The sequence below is a fragment of the Mus pahari genome, chromosome 6 (genome assembly GCF_900095145.1).
Source record: "Mus pahari chromosome 6, PAHARI_EIJ_v1.1, whole genome shotgun sequence".
Taxonomy (NCBI): Eukaryota; Metazoa; Chordata; class Mammalia; order Rodentia; family Muridae; genus Mus; species Mus pahari.
In genome coordinates this window covers 47,489,256-47,506,926 of record NC_034595.1, presented here as the reverse complement: position 1 = coordinate 47,506,926, position 17,671 = coordinate 47,489,256, and the positions used below count along the sequence as shown (strand labels likewise).

At 38.4% G+C, this 17,671-nt stretch overlaps 1 protein-coding gene across 4 annotated transcripts in view; it reads left to right on the top strand.

Moving 5' to 3' along the window:
- The window catches only part of LOC110323498 (cytochrome P450 2J3-like), a 51,264-nt gene that overhangs the window by 9,432 nt on the left and 24,161 nt on the right, over window positions 1–17,671 (top strand). For 3 of the 4 annotated variants that reach the window (XM_021200752.2, XM_021200753.2, XM_021200754.2), the window contains exons 3-6: window positions 10,455–10,604; window positions 11,503–11,663; window positions 14,600–14,776; window positions 17,406–17,547. In XM_021200752.2, the coding sequence (XP_021056411.1) occupies window positions 10,455–10,604; window positions 11,503–11,663; window positions 14,600–14,776; window positions 17,406–17,547 (630 nt within the window). The remainder of the gene's footprint in view (window positions 1–10,454; window positions 10,605–11,502; window positions 11,664–14,599; window positions 14,777–17,405; window positions 17,548–17,671) is intronic. The other variant, XM_021200755.2, reaches the window with a different exon arrangement.

The window sequence follows — 17,671 nt, the reverse complement described above, 5'->3', positions numbered from 1 at the left end:
CTAATGATCTAGGGAACAGGTTTTGGGGAATTTTTTAAAATTTAGGGCTCTACAGTATCTGTGGAGGGCTGTTTTGTGACTGATTATATGGTCAGTTTTGGAGGAGGTACCACGAGGTGCTGATAAGAATGTATATCCTTTTGTTTTAGGATAAAATGTTCTGTAGATATATGTTACATCCATTTGTTTCATAACTTCTCTTAGTGTTCATGTGTCTCTGCTTAGTTTCTGTTTCCAGGATCTGTCCATTGGTGAGAGTGGGGTGTTGCAGTCTCCCACTATTATTGTGAGGTGCAATGTATGGTTTGAGTTTTACTAAAGTTTCTTTAATGAATGTGGCTGCCCTTGCATTTGGAGCATAGATATTTAGAACTGCGAGTTCATCTTGGTAGATTTTACCTTTGATAAGTATGAAGTGCCCCTCCTTGTCTTTTTTAATAAATTTGGTTTGGAAGTCAATTTTATTTGATATTAGAATGGCTACTCCAGCTTGTTTCTTTGGACCATTTGCTTGGAAAATTGTTTTCCAGCCTCTTACTCTGAGGTAGTGTCTGTCTTTGTGCCTGAGGTGGGTTTCCTGTGAGCAGCAAAATGTGGGGTCCTGTTTGTGTAGCCATTCTGTTAGTCTATGTCTTTTTAATGGGGAATTGAGTCCATTGATATTAAGAGTAATTTTTAAAAAGTAATTTTTGCTTCCTGTCATTTTTGTTGTTAAAGTTGGGATTCTGTTCTTGTGGCTGTCTTCTTTTGGTTTTGTTGAGGGATTACTTTCTTGCTTTTTCTAGGTTGTAGTTTCCATTTTGGTGTTTGTGTTTTCCCTTTAGTATCCTTCGAAGGGCTGGATTCATGAAAAGATATTGTGTGAATACCTTTGTTTCTCCATCTATGGTAATTGTGAGTTTTGCTGGTTATAGTAGCCTGAGCTGTCATTTGTGTTCTCTTAGTGTCTATATACCATCTGTCCAGGATCTTCTGACTTTCATTGTCTCTGGTGAGAAGTCTGGAGTGATTCTAATAGACCTGCCTTTATATATTACTTGACCTTTTTCTCTTACTGCTTTTAATATTCTGTCTTTAGTGCATTTGTTGTTCTGATTATTGTGTGTCAGGAGGAATTTCTTTTCTGGTCCAGTCTATTTGGAGTTCTGTAGGCTTCTTGTTCATGGGCATCTCTTTCTTTAGGCTAGTGAGGTTTTCATCTATAATTTTGTTGAAGATATTTGCTGGCCCTTAAATTTGAAAATCTTCGTTCTCATCTACTCCTATTATCCATAGGTTTGGTCTTAAAATTGTGTCCTTGATTTCCTGGATTTTTTGAGTTAGGATATTTTTACATTTTGCATTTTCTTTGATTGTTGTGTCAGTTTTCTATGGAATCTTCTGCACCTGAGATTCTCTCTTCCATCTCTTGTATTCTTTTGCTGATGCTTATATCTATGGTTCCTGATTTCTTTCCTATGGTTTCTATCTCCAGAGTTGTCTCCCTTTGGGTTTTCTTTATTGTTTCTACTTCCATTTTCAGATCCTGAATGGTTTTGTTCTATTCCATCCCCTGTTTGGTTGTTTTCCTGTATTTCTTTAAGAGATTTTTTGTGTTTCTTCTAGCTGTTTAGAAGTGTTTTCCTCTAATCCTTAAGGGATTTTTGTCTTTCTTTTACCTGTTTAGCAGTGTTTTCCTATAATTCTTTAAGGGATTTTTGTGTTTCTTCTACCTGTTTAGCAGTATTTTCCTATAATCCTTTAAGGGATTTTTATGTTTCTTCTACCTGTTTAGCAGTGTTTGCCTGTAGTTCTTTAAGGGCTTCTATCTGTTTAGCAGTGTTCTCCTGTAATTCCTTGAGGGATTTTTGTGCTTCCTCTTTAAGGGCTTCTACTCATTTAGCAGTGTTCTCCTGTATTTCATTGAGTGAGTTATTAATGTCCTTCTTCAAATCTTCTACTACCATCATGAGATATGATTTTGAATCTGCATCTTGCTTTTTGGGTGTGTTGGGGTATCCAGGACTTGCTCTGGTGGGCATACTGGGTTCTGATGGTGCCCAGTGTTCTGTGTTTCTGTTAGTAAGGTTCTTACATTTGCCTTTCACCATCTGGAAATATCTGGTGTTAATGTTCAAGCTGTCTCTGGCTGGAGTTTGATCTTCCTGTGATTCTGTTAGCCTCTGTCAGCACTCCTGGGAATTCAACTCCCGCCTGAGTCCCGGTGATTAGAGCACTCTCTGCAGACAAGCTCTCCTCTTGCAGGGCAGGTGTCCAGAAGTCTGGAGCTCTGATCCATCTTCTGAGTCCTGAGGTCAGAGCCCTCCCTGTAGGGCGACTCTCCTCTCGTAAGGAAGATGCCCAGGGGTCAGGGTCTCTGCTCTGCCTCTTGTGATCCGGAGGTGATCCCAAGGTCCCGAGATCCCGAGGTGATTGGAGGACCTGCTTAGTGGAGAGGCCTCCTGAACTCAGTGGCCTCTGCTGGAGTTCAGAAGAGAGATGGCAGGGGTGGCCCCAACTGAACCAGAACCCAGCCTCTTGGTTGGCGGGGTTCCTTTGTCCCTGTTCCTAATGGTGCAAGCCCCTCCGTGATTCTCTGGAGTTGATGCTGTGTTCCACTCACCCATGATCCTGAGGACCTGCTGCGTGGAGATCCCTCTGGAGCACTCAGTAGCCTTTGCTGGGGTTCAGAAGAGAGATAGCTGTGAAGACCCCGACTGGACTGGAACCCAGCCTCTGTGTGTCTCTTCTTTAGGTAGCTGCTTCAGTGATCCTAAGATCACATGGAGAATCCTCTAGGGGCCATGGGGGTATCCGCCGACTCCCCATCCAAGGCGACCCTGTGCTGTCATCGACCAGAAGGGACTAGTGCTCCTGGTCAGGACAGATTTCTGCTTCCCTAATGCTGTCTCAGGTCCTGCGCGATTGGAATGGAACTGATGTTGTGTTCCACTCACCAGTGATCCTAAGATCGTGTGGAGAGTCCTCTAAGGGCCGTGGGGGTGTCTGTTGACTCCTCGCCTATGGCGACCCGGTGCTGGTGTCAAATGCACCCTAAACTCTTTCTCAGCCTCTTTATCCTTTGAGTACATGAAGGCTACTGATTTGTTTGAATTAATTTTATGTCTAGCCTCTTTGCTAAAGTTGTTTATCAGGTGTAGGAACTCTCTTGTGGGATTTTGGGGGCCAATTATGTATACTACCATATCACCCGCAAAGAGTTGTATTTTGACTTTTTCCATTCCAATTTGTATCCTTTTGACTTCCTTCTGTTGTCTAATAGTTCTGACTAAGACTTTGAGTACTATACTGAATATTTAGGGAGAGAGTGGTAAGCCTTATCTAGTCCATGATTTTAATGGGATTGCATTAATTTTTTCCTCCATTTAGTGTGATGTTGGCTACTGGTTTGCTGTATATTGCTTTTGCTATGTTGAGGTATGGGCCTTGAATTCCTGATCTTTCTGAGACTCAATGAAGGGGTGTTGAAATATTGTCAAATGCCTTCCCAGCATCTAATAAGATGATCATGTGAGGTTTTATTTTTTCAGTTTGTTTATATAGTGGATTCTTTTGATGGATTTCCATATATTGAACTATCCCTGCATTCCTGGGATAAAGCTTTCTTGATCATGATGGATGATCATTTTGATGTGTTCTTGGATTTGGTTTTCAAGAATTTTAGTGAATATTTTTGCATTGATATTCATAATGTAAATTGGTCTGAAGCTCTGTTTGTTTGGTCTTTGTGTGCTTCAGGTATAAGTGTAATTGTGGTTTCAGAGAAAGAATCAGGTAGAGTTCTATTTCTGTTTCTATTTTGTGGAATAGTTTAAAGAGTATTGGTATTAGGTCATCTTTGAAGGTCTGATAGCATTCTTCACTAAACCCATCTGGTCTTAGGATTTTTTGGTTGGGAGACTTTTAATGACTGACTCTATTTTTAGGGGTTATAAGACTGTTTAGATGGCTTATCTGATCCTGATTTAACTTTGGTACCTGGTATGTGTCTAGAGAATTTTCTACTTCATCCAGAATTTCCAGTTTGGTTGAATATAAGCTTCTGTAGTAGGATCTGACAAAATTTTTAATTTCCTCAGTTTCTGTTATGTCTCCCTTTTAATTTCTGATATTGTTAGTTTAGATGCTGTGTCTGTGCCCTCTAGTTAGCCTGGTAAAGGGTTTATCTATCTTGTTGATTTTCCCAAAGAACCAGCTCCTGGTTTTGTTGATTCTTTGTATAGTTCTTTTTGTTTCCACTTGGTTGANTTCAGCCCTGATTTTGATTATTTCCTGCCATCTACTTCTCTTGGGTATATTTGCTTCTTTTTGTTCTAGAGTTTTAAGGTGTACTGTCAAGCTGCTAGTGTATGCTTTCTCCAGCTACTTTTTGGAGGCACTCAAAGCTATGAATTTTCCTCTTAGCACTACTTTCATTGGGTCCCCTATATTTTGGTATGTTGTACCTTCATTTTCATTAAATTCTAAAAATCTTTAATTTCTTTCTTTCGTTCTTCCTTAGCCAAGTTATCGTTGAGTAGAGCATTGTTCAGTTTCCATGTTTATGCAGGCTTTCTGTTGTTTTTGTTGGTATTGAAAGCCAGCCTTAGAATATGGTGATCTGATAGGATGCATGGGATTATTTCAATCTTCTTGTATTTGTTGAGGCCTGTTTTGTGATGAATTATGTGGTCAGTTTTGGGGAAGATATCATTAGGTTCTGAGAAGAAGGTATATTCTTTTGTTTTAGCATGAAATATTCTATAATTACCTGTTAAATCCATTTGGTTCATAATTCTTGTTAGTTTCAATGGATCTCTGTTTAGTTTCTGCTTCCATGAAGTGTCCATTGATGGGAGTTGGGTATTGAAGTCACCCACTATTTTTGTGTGAGGATCATGTGTGCTTTGAGCTTTAGTAAAGTTTCTTTTATGAATATGGGTATCTTTACATTTGGAGCATAGATGGTCAGAATTGAGAGATCATTTTGGTATATTTTTTTGTTAACAAGTATGAAGTGTCCTTCCTTATCTTTTTTGATAACTTTTGGTTGAAAGTTGATTTGCTTCAATATTAAGATGACTACTCCAGCTTGTTTCTTGGTACCATTTTCTTGAATAATTTTTTCCAGCCTTTTACTGTGAAGTAGTGGCTGTCTTTGTCACTTAGGTGTGTTTCCTGTGTGCAGCAAAATGCTTGGTCTTGTTTATGTATCCAGTCTGTTAGTGTATGTAGTTTTATTGGGAAATTGAGTCCATTGATGTTAAGAGATATTAAGGAAAAGTGATTGTTGGTTCCTGTCATTTTTGTTGCTAGAGGTAGAATTATATTTGTGTGGCCATCTTCTTTTGGGGTTGTTGAAATAAGATTACTTTCTTGCTTTTTGTAGGGTGTAGTTTCCCTCCTTGTTTTGGAGTTTTCCATCTATTATCTTTTGTAGGGCCGGATTTATGGAAAGATATTATGTAAATTTGTTTTTGTTATGAAATATATTGGTGTCTCCATCTACATTAATTGACAGTTTTGCTGGGTATAGTCACCTGGACTGGCATTTGTCTCTTTGGGTCTGTATTATTGCAGGAAATATTAAAAAAGAACTGGCTTGTTCCCATGCTTATTTCAGTAACTCTCTGTCCTGGCAGCCTGGAATGGCTAGCTATGTATTGGTGGGCAATTGCCAACCTATTTTTATTTTGTGGAGACTCTGACTCAGAACTCTACAATCTCTCCTCCCAGCTCTCTAGGTTCCCACTGGGGAGTTATTACCATGCCAGCCCTATGTTTAAAAAAAAAAACCCATGGCCTTTGAGATGTCATCAGTCAAACTCATGCTTTGTTGCCATAAATTTCTCTCTTGAATCCAGATGAGCCACCTCATGAAGGAAAATGTAACACCAACTTAATTGAGAAACAATGGTAACTCAATCTCTGAGTGCAACAACTAAAACCTAATCTTTTCAGCCTTATTAAAATCTGATTCCTTCAGTGGCAAATTCATGTGTATCTGTCATGATACCAGGAAACCCTAGCAGCTTTATCTTATTTTTATGCTGTTCCCATTTTAAAAGACCTAACTCTCTCCTGCTTCATCTCTTCCTCAATTCAACCCAGAAGTCCTGCTTACTCACCCAGTGATTGGCTCCTTTATTCATTAAGGGATTGGTTCATAAGAAGTCACCTGAGTATGACTCACTCCTTGTCCACAACCCCTCCCAGGAGAGTGGAATTAGTATATAAACAGTACCAGGCCCATCCACAACACATTCCCCTTTCTGTTCTGTAAAAAACAAAACCTTTCTCTTAAATATAAATAGATCACAACTATTAACACTTCTGTAATTTATTAAGTATAAGATAGACCTTACACCCAGTCCATCAATATTGTCGTTAAGAGCCAGGTGTGGTGGCACACACCTTTAATCCTAGCACTTGGGAGGCAGAGGCAGGCAGATTTCAGAGTTTGAGGCCAGCCTGGTTTACAAAGTGAGTTCCAGGACAGCCAGAGCTATACAGAGAAACCCTGTCTCAAAAAAGCAAAGGCTTAGGTTGGCTATGATACTACCAGTCTTCAACCCTGTCATAAATCCAAGAACAACTAATATTACCTGAAAATATAAGAAGCACAAAATATAGCTTCCAAAACTTAGCCAATTTATAGAGAGCATTGATCACCTGGACAGTTCCTGTACTTCAAGATATTGGAGCATTGGTCTTCAGTCTTCTGGCCAGGATCATCTGACAAACCTTTGTAATGTGGAATTTTGAAGGGTTGATTACCCTGACTTGGCAGAGATTATCAGTCGACTATTTCACATAGTGTGTCATTTTTCTGGACAATATTTTGTCTGTATATGAAATGAGGCAATTATTGTCTAGTGGCTCTCTCACCACAACTAGATGGAGCAACTCCATTGATGCTCAATTTCTTCTTTGAATTCAAGAAAGGGAATGCTGTCAAGAGCAGACTTGACTCAACAAGTGAATAAATAACATTAAATGTCACTTTCTGTAGATTTCTGACATTTTTGAAAAACAACTATCTATGTAAAATAATCTGGACTGTTATCTACTCTCAGCTATTCCTAATTAAAATATCTAAAAACATGCTAACAATAAACTCAGAGCCATGAATTTGTTATTTGTCCCTTAAGTCACAGGCTTAATCATCTCAGATCAGTTTATAAAAACAGTTACAGAAAGACTGGGTCTAAGCCCTGTAATTTTAAACTTTCTGTATCAATAGAAGAAATTTATACTAATACCTTGATTTTGAATCAAAATCAATTCTGTACCAAAATAAGAAATTATGACTTCAACTTAGCAACAATTAAAAATATTTGTAATCAATCTTAGCTAATCTTCCCTGTTTTAATTATGACCATTTCTACATTCCCTAGAAAGACAACCTATAATAACCACCTCCAGCCCCTAAGCCTAGGGAACTGGGTCGACGATTCTCCATAACTTCTTCAAACTGAATATGGGCTTTCAGATATTTTGAATGGATTGGGGGAAGGGTAGGGAAAAATAGGACAGTTGATTGGCCTTAAGAAGGCCACAGCAACAACTGTATTAGTCTCTGATGTCTGTGTCTTGACTGGATCCGGCTGAAAATCTAAGACATCAGGAGTTCAAGCAGGTCAGATCAGCATGTCTGATGAGGAGACTCTCCAAGGCTATATATTCTGTAATATACAAATCTCAAAACAAAATATTAGTACCATCAAGATAACGTTTTTGTTTGATTCTCTGGAATCTAGTTCTTTAGGCGGTCTCCCTCTAACAAATCTGATCCATATTACTCTGGAAGGTGTATAGACACAAATCACCTATTCTAAAAATGCAAAGACAAAACCTTGGTCCCAATTCAGCATATCCTTGATCCAGTAACCAGAAAAACCTTTATTTTGACCTCTCTCCTAATGGAATAATATAATCACAAAGCTCAACATCACACCCATTTTGAAAATTAAAACAACCAAAACAAGTAAGTAAACTAAAGCACTATATGTGCCTAATCTTAGAGCTTTTCTATTTTGTCGTGTAGTATTATAACCCAGAAGTCTCATGGAACCCACGTTAGACATAATTTGACTATCCTGTAAGGCATATTAGAGCATCTTTATACCATCTTTAAAACAATTGATTCATACTTCTAGCTGGGTGCAGATGTTTCAGGAGCTCTGGGCCAGAGTTTCCAAAAGATAATAAGCTGGCCATTTGCCCACCAGTACATGGCTGACAAGGCTGCTGACATAATCACGAAAACATGCCAGTTCCATTTTTAATATTTCCCACAACACTATATAACATCTGCCCAGGAACTTCTGGCTTTTATTATCTCTGGCAAGAAGTTTGGTGTAATTCTGTAACTTTCTTTTTTTTTTTTTTTTGGTTTTTCAAGACAGAGTTTCTCTGTATAGCCCTGGGTGTCCTGGAACTCACTTTGTAGACCAGGCTGGCCTCAAACTCAGAAATCCACCTGCCTCTGCCTCCCAAGTGCTGGGATTAAAAGCGTGCGCCACCATGCCTGGCTTCTGGTGTAATTCTGATAGGTCTGCCTTTATATGTTACTTGACCTTTTTCCCTTCCTGCTTTTAATATTTTCTTAGTTTTGTGCATTTGGTGCTTTGATTGTTATGTGACGGGAGGAATTTCTTTTGTGGTCCAGTCTATTTAGAGTTCTGTAGGCTGATTGTGTGTTTATGGGTATCTATTTCTTTAGGTTAAGGAAGTTTTCTTCTATAATTTTTTTGAAGATATTTATTGACCCTTTATGTTGGGAATCTCCACTCTCTTCTATACCTATATTCCTTAGGTTTGGTCTTCCTGTTGTATCCTGGATTTCCTGGATGTTTTGGGTTAGTATCATTTTGCATTTTGCATTTTCTTTGACAGTTGTGTCAATGTTTTCTATGGTATCTTCTGCACCCGAGAGTCTCTCCTATCTCTTGTATTCCATTGGTGATGCTTACATTATGACTCCTGATCTCTTTCCTAGGTTTTCTGTCTCCAGGTTGTCTCCCTATGTTATTTCTTCACTGTTTCTATTTCCATTTTTAGGTTCTGGATTGTTTTGTTCAATTCCTTCACCTGTTTGGTTGTTTTCCTGTAATTCTTTAAGGGATTTTTGTGTTTACTCTTTAAGGGTTTCTACATGTTTACCTATGTTATCTTGTATATTTGTAAGGGAGTAGTTTATGCCATTCTTAAAGTTCTCTATCATCGTTATCATGAGAAGTGATTTTAAATCTAAGTCTTGCTTTTCTGGTTTGATGGGGTATTCAGAACTTGTTATAGTGGGAGACCTGGGTTCTGATGATGCCAACCTTGGTTTCTGTTGCTGATGTTCTTGCAATTGTCTCTAGTCACATGGTTATTTCCAGTGCTACCTGCCGTCACTGTCTCTGACTGAAACCTATCCCTCCTGTGATCCTGGTTGTGTCAGAACTCCTCAGAGTCGATGTTTCTCTGTGATCCTGTGATTCTGGGATCCTGAGATCCTGTTGTGATAGAGCTCCTGGGAGTCAAGCTTTCTCTGGGTGTTACAGAGGTAGGTGGGGATCTAGAGTCCCTTGGGTTTGCTCTGGGCACAGGTTCAAGTTGGAAGGAACCCATGCCTCTGCCTGAGCAGGATTTTGTGTTTCCCTGGTTCCTGCTAGGGGTCCCATTTACACTGGGTGTTGTGAAAGATGTTGTGGCCTCGACTGTGATCTTGAGTACATCAGAGCTCTAGTGCTCTTGGCTGTGTCTGATCTCCAGGGAGCTGAGCTTCCTCTGTGATCCTGTGATCCTGGGCATTTCAGAACACTTGGAATTCTTGCTCCCTCTAGGTTTTGTAAGAGGGGGTGCAGACTGGTCTGCTCTGGGAGCAGGTTCAAACTGCAAAGAACCTGTGCCATTGGCTGGGTAGGGATTCCTGTGTCCCTGGATCCCAGGGAGGCCCAGTTACTCCAGGAGTTGGGGCAGATGTTGTGGCCTCCTTAACTGTGATCCTGTGTGTGTTAGAGTACCTGGGAGTTAGGCTTCCTCTGGGTGTTGTGGGACTGGGTGCCACTTTTTCTTATTCTTGAGTACCTTTTTAGTATTCATTGAGACATAAATAGACTTATATATCTGTTAATTAAATTGTGACCTTTAGAACCAGAAAAAGTTGAATTTGAATACCTGGATGCCTATTTACTTGTTTGACATTTAATTTTCAATTTACTATCATGACTCAGTATTTTACTAATTGGAATGGACATTTTCTTAGTTGGTAATAAACACGTGGAGTTTCTGTCAGTATAAAATCATATAATTCATAAGAAGTACTTATGATCAATACATGTTTGCCGCTTACATTAGGATTGTCTCTAGAAGTCTATCAATTCCCATTTTGGCATTTTCAAAATCTATACACACATCTAATACCATTTTTCAGATACTAGTAAGCCAGAATTACAGTGCCATAGTGCTGAATCTCTACTTTCCAGGATTGATCATGTCCAATGGCCAGACATGGAAGGAGCAAAGAAGGTTCGCACTGATGACACTCAAGAACTTTGGATTAGGGAAAAAGAGCTTAGAGCAGCGCATACAGGAGGAGGCTGACTGTCTTGTGGAGGCCATAGGAGAGGAGAAAGGTAGGCACATGGCGATTGAGGAGGCTTTTGCCATTCTATTCACTGAACAAATTTTTAATTGTCTAAAGTTTTTCTGCAGTGGGCACTGAGTATTTAATAATGAACATATAACTGGGATCGTAAACCAGGAGGTCCACTGTTTAATGACAAAATTGATCATTAACAAATTACTTAAGTTTAACCCTGTTCATCTATATGACTTCCCACATATTGGCAATGTCTTTGAATAATGTCAGGCACCAGTAGTGGGCTATGGTGAGAACTTTTTATATTATTATCTGTTGTAAATATTTTATGTCACACTGAATAGAGACATTATAAAATAAAAAGAAAGAAAGAAAAGAGAGGTAGGGAAAGACAGAAGGAAAGAGAAAGAAAGAAAAGAGAGAGGTAGAAGAAAGAAAGAAAGAAAGAAAGAAAGAAAGAAAGAAAGAAAGAAAGAAAGGAAGGAAGAAAGAGAGAGAGAAAGAAAGAAAGAAAAAAGAGATAGGGAAAGAAGGAAAGAGAAAGAAAGAAAGAAAAGAGAGAGGGGGAAGAAAGAAAGAAAGAAAGAAAGAAAGAAAGAAAGAAAGAAAGAAAGAAAGAAAGAGGAGAGGGAGGGTGGGTGGGAGGGAGGGAGAAAAAGAAAGAAAGAAAGAAAGAGAAATAAAGAAAGTGTGAGAGAGAAGGAAAGAAAGAGAGAGAGAAAGAGAAAGAAAGTAAAAGAAAGAAAGAGAGAAATAAAGAGAGAGAGAAAGAGTGAGAAAGAAAGAACGAAAGGAAAGAAAGAAAGAAAGAAAGAAAGAAAGAAAGAAAGAAAGAAAGAAAGAAAGAAAGAAAGAAAGAAAGGAAGGAAGGAAGGAAGGAAGAAGAAAAACTATCTTTGAAAGATTTATGCCTCCCCTCTCCCTACCTCCAGGACAGCCTTTTGACCCTCACTACAAGATCTACAGTGCTGTCTCCAACATCATTTGCTCCTTTGCCTTTGGGGAGCGCTTTGAGTATGAGGACAGTCAATTTCATGAGTTGCTGAGGTTATTAGATGAAGCCACATGTTTGGAGGCATCAATGATGTGCCAAGTACGTTCTCTCTTTTTGCATATTTTGGAAAGACTGTTGGATTGGGTCTGATACAAAAACAGGTATTTCCTCTTTAGGGGATTCTTTCAAACAACATAAAATATCTTTAAAAGATGAATTTGAGGACTGAAATACCTCAGCAGTTAAGAGCATTGACTACTCTTCAGAGGTCCTAAGTTTAATGCCCAGCAACTACATGGTGGCTCACAACCATCTGTAATGGGGTCTTATGTCTTCTTCTGGTGTGTCTGAAGACAGTTGCAGTGTACTTAGCATAAAATAAATAAATAATTCCTTTTAAAAAGTTGAGCTTGATATAAATCCACTTATAATACATGCACTTAGCACATACAAAACATTTCAAATGTTTAATGGTCTATGTTACTATTTACATTGGTACATATGCATGTATGTGGGAATTTCCCTGTTTAAAAACAAATAACAATGTTTTTATTTACTAGGCTTGTCTCCATCTATGCTTCTCTCTTTCTCCCTCAGTGATACCTGCAGAGTATATGTTCTAGTTCATGAATTTATATTAATATTTCTCCTTATACACAGTGCAATGGCTAAATGGGATGTCATTTTCTCTGTAGTTAAATATCTGAGTTGTCCTAGGTTTAGGTATTAAGTATAATATGTCCGTGAATATTTTGGGGGCAGTGTTCATTGAACACATCAACACCTTGGGGATTTTGGTGTAATTTAAAATAAATTATTTAATATAACTTATTTTATAATTGCATGATTCACTCCTTCCCTTTTCTTCCTTTAAATATTTTAAGTACCTTTCCTTGGTCTCATTCAAATTCATATTGTCAATTTGTAGTTAATTACTATTTCTTATGTATATGTATAACGTTATGTTTCTAAGTATATAATAAAATGTTCTCAGTCTATATAATGTTACTTTCAGGTATGTTTTTAAGGATGATCATTTGATGCTGGGTAACCAATTTCTGAGTTCTTCCCTGGGCAAGACTGTTTCTCTCATACTCATCTATCATCAGACTGTCTTGAGCCTCCAGCTCCCAAATAATGACATAGAGACTTACTATTATTTATTATAGCTTAGGCCTTAGTTGGCTGACCCCTAACTAGCTGGTATACCCTAATTAACTCACTTTTTCTAGTCCATGTTTTCCACATGACATGTTACCCTTCACTCATCCTGGTATGTCCAGCTGCTCTGAGTTTGACAAATCTTGCACCTCTCAATTTTTCTCACTTTTCCTATCCTGCCTGGAAGTCCCACTTTTCCTTTCCTGCCTCAGCTATTGGCCACCAGATCTTTATTAAACCAATCATGAGGTGATGGAGGTGCATGCTTACAAAATACTAGGCAGGCAATGATTCATAAAAATAACAATACCAAAGTCTAGGCAGTACTCAGCTCTCTGCTGGTACATAAATCAATATTGGAATGATGCAAAGACAAGCATTATGCAGTGCAAAAAAAAAAGATTATCCAAATATCTTCTCCTTTTAGTCCAGTAAAAGGCTCTGTCTTTAATAGCAATAAACTATATATAATAAAAACAATTATGAGAACTATCAGGTAAGAATTACAAAGAACGTAGTCCACTATCTTATCTTGGTGAATTCAAAGTTCTGTACCTAACTCACTTTCAATCATAACTTGCATTATCAACATAAAAACATTGTCTTAGTCAGGGTTTCTATTCCTGTACAACATCATGACCAAGAAGCAAGTTGGGGAGGAAAGGGTTTATTTGGCTCACATTTCCAAATTGCTGTTGATCACCAAAGGATGCAGGACTGGAACTCAAGCAGGTCAGAAAGCAGGAGCTGATGCAGAAGCCATGGAGGGATGTTCTTTACTGGCTTGCCTCCCCTGGCTTGCTCAGCTTGCTTTCTTATAGAATCCAAAACTACCAGCCCAGGGATGGTCCCACCCACAAGGGGCCTTTCCCCTTGATCACTAATTGAGAAAATACCTTACAGCTGGATCTCATGTAGGCATTTCCTCAACTAAAGCTCCTTTCTCTGTGATAACTCCAGCTGTGTCAAGTTGACACAAAATTAGCCAGTACAATGGACCCCTTGTCAACTTGACACACAAACACATCACTAGTAAGCCTCAACCCATAGTTGTTATTCATCCCCAAGATCTTAACAACTTTGAAAGTCCCACAGACTTTACAAATTCTTAAAATTTCAATTTCTCTTAAAATCCAAAGTCTTTACAATTAAAAGTATCTTAACCATGGGTTCCACTAAAATACTTCCTTCAAGAGGGAAAAACATCAGGGTACAGTCACAATCAAAAGCAAAATCAAACTCCAATCGTCCAATGTCTGGGATCCAACTCACGATTTTCTGGGCTCCTCCAAGGGCTTGGGCTAGTTTCAGAGATACTATATATTTGCAATGTATACCAACTGCTTTGACCTGAAATAAAGAAGTCTTCAGTGTTGCCATAGTTGCTATGGTGGTTGGACTGTGTAGAAGAACATGGATGATGACAAATATTTGGAATGTTCCATATCTGTAGGGATTTCAGTAGAAAGCACTGTATTTGACTTTGAGTGTGGTGAATGGTGTTTGAGAAGTGAAGCTATGTAATGACATTGGTAATGTTCTCACTGGAAAATATTTACAAAATGATTTGAGAAACATTTTGTGCTAACATCAGAATCAAAAAAAGTATGGAATAGTATGCTAGCATTCAATTAATAGAGACTATGGTATACACCAGGGATCAAGGAGCTGGGATCATAAAACCTGCCCTGTTCCTTTTATATATTTTGCATGGTACAGTTGAAATACCTGTATATACAGGGGTAAGAGTGAAACCAGAAACCAAGATGGCACCAAAGTGACCCCAAAGAAAACAGGTGAAAAAACAAGATTATTTAACAATATGGAAAAGTTACTTCATAGTGTCATCAATATTTTCTTATTTTCTTTATAAGCTCTACAATGTCTTTCCATCCATAATTCAATATGTTCCTGGATCACATCAAACAGTTTTGAGAAACTGGGAAAAACTGAAATTGTTTATTTACCAAATGATGGAGAGTCACCGGAAAGATTGGAATCCTGATGAACCGAGAGACTTCATTGATGCTTTCCTTACAGAAATGACAAAGGTGAGGAGGACAAGTTGTCTGGGTCTTCTTGGGAATAAAAATGTGGTTGAGAAGATTCCAACTGATCTTGCATCATGCTGCCATATATTTAAGGGTATAACACAGCACTGATTCAGTACAAGGTGAAGGTCTGTGCCTGTTAGCCAGGTGAGCCTCTTATGAGAATTATGGAAATTCCATCACCAAGATGCTCCAAGCTCTCAGAGGGCCGTGATATCCTTTGCTATTAGCTCCTTCCCTCATCTTCAGTACCTAGCTTAGAGCATCTTTCTTCTCCCATCATCTGATTACAGTTTTACATCTCCTATGCCTGGTTCTTATGTTCAAAGCCTCCTCTAATAACAATAGTTCAGGCTATTATTCCCCTCTGAAATTAATCACATTGGCAAAGTTAGTTTATCAATTGAAATGCTTGGGTTATAAAATGAAAATCTGGGTAACTTTGAAGATCACTAACTAGTATGTTGTAAGAATATAAGTTAGAAATAGTATTTTAGAAATGCAAAATAACATTGTCAGAAATATTATTAGAAACAAATTATTCACTGCATTTTGGCATAAAGTCCTGGGAAATGACAGATACTGGCATTTTATGCTCCTCCTGGCCCCTCACCTTTCAGTGACAAAATGATACATAAGGTAAAGTTGCCAGGAAACTTCAAAGCTTGAGTTTTCAAGGACTTAGTTTGCAGGGCATGGGCAAAGTTTAACTGAATGCTGGAATTTAACATCAAAGCCTGGGTGGGGCTTCTGCCTTCCTCTGCCTGAGAATCAAAACCCTCCAATAACATAAATACAAGAAAGCAGTCCGCTGCATGTCTGTGTTACCTCAGTCTCAGTGTGACAATACTCAACAGAAACTATTTAAGATTGAAGATTTGTTTTTGGGTCACAATTTCAGAGTGTTTTGATACATTTTTACAGAAAATTAATCGCAGAGCATCTGAGCTGATGGTAACAAAGGTTGTGGTCAAGTCTACACACTAATGTGTACCAGGAAGTCGAAGGCAGAATCCAGGGGCTTTTTATAATTTTGATTACCTCCTCTGGTGAGGAGCCCTCTAATGAACCATACTTCCTACTTCCTCCAAACCTTCAAATTAGTTCCACCAAACTAGGAACCAGATATTAAAACCATGAGTCTTTAGGGGATGTTTCAGGTTCAGATCACAACACTAGTTGTGCTGCTATTATTTAAGTAGGCTTCTGGCTAGAACACAACACTACATCTGTCACAGAATTTTAAACTCAGTGCATTCCAGGTTTACTCTTTGACCAAGCGTACAGTGGGAAATGCCTAACCAATCTCTCTTTTATGTCATCTTCCTGGAATAATTCAATAGAAGCAACATTTTATTTCTAGAGTGGGAGTCAAGTTGTTTACTATATGGAGTCCAGGTAGAAGACCATCAACATCTAGAGCAATATTAACATATGGATGCCTCAGAGAAAGTTGTGATGTACAATATTATACTCCAAAGAAGGACTGATAGGTCCCAAGAGCTTTTGACAATGAAAGATTAATGGGGGAGTAGGACAGCCAGTGAACATGGAGATTTTTTCCTGAATGTCTGTAGTGAACAAAACATTTGTTGAGTTTTTGTTATACTTGTTGGACATTACTTTTTTGTTTGTTTGGTTTTTTTGAGACAGGGTTTCTCTGTATAGCTCTGGCTATCCTGGAACTCACTCTGTAGACCAGGCTGGTTTCGACTCAGAAATCCACCTGCCTCTGCCTCCCGGGTGCTGAGATTAAAGGCGTGCACTACCACGCCCCGCTTGTTGGACATTTCTATTTCACATAATTTATCATGATTAATATGTGTGTTGTATTATTCAGAGATTTCTAGAGGAACAGAGTGAAACTTATTAGAATAAATCCCACATATATATGGATTACAATCTGTATTCTAACTAGTCTAACAATGGCTATTTACCAATAGAAAATCCAATAATCTAGTAGTTGTTCAGCCCATGAGGCTGGAAATCTCAGCTGATCTTCAGTGTGTATCAGAATCCTGAAGAAGTAGGTTTTAAGGAATTGACTTGCCAGTGAGAGAGAATAGGGCTAGCAGGTGATAAGCAAAAACTTCCTTCCTTCATGTAATTATATAAGCTGTGATCAGAAGGTATTGTCCAGATTTAAGATGGAGCCTTGCCCCTCAAAAGATCTGGCTAAGGGGGAAGGGGACATCTTCCTACTTTCAATGATTTAATTTAAAAAAATCCTTCAAGGTGTACCCAAAAATTATCACAAGTGTTCTTTTCATGTTAAAAGAACTAAAACAGAGAAATGTAAATTAAGTACTCTGGGCCATGTGCTGTGACTGAGTGATGTAACTGATACATGCAAGAAAATCCTCTTTTGTATCCAATAATCCATGTTTTTACTAAAAGCTTTTACCAAACTATAGTCATAAGAAAACAACTGTTTTGATTTTTACCCATCAAGTGCTGCTTTTTAATAAAGCTCTCACTTGAATGAGAGCATCACTATCCAATGAGAGCAAAGGGAATATCATTTAGAAAGATTCCTTCTAAATTTGTTTTCCAGGTTTTAAACTCTGTTAATGAGATAATCACAAATCTTCTAACTTAAAAAAAAAAATGATAAAACTGTCTTCTCTAGTATGGAGACAAGACTACTACAAGTTTCCATGGAGAGAACCTCATCTGCAGCGCCCTGGACCTCTTCTTTGCTGGATCAGAGACAACAACTAACACACTGCGCTGGGCTCTGCTCTACATAACTACAAATCCAGAAGTGCAAGGTGAGCATGTGCTGGATGTGCCTAGACCAGGGAGAATGGTGTTTCTGAAAGTTGTTGTTTAGATGGGCCAGAAGGTGAAATAGTGGAATGGAAAGAAATGGAACAGCTGTGAGACGAGCGGTTT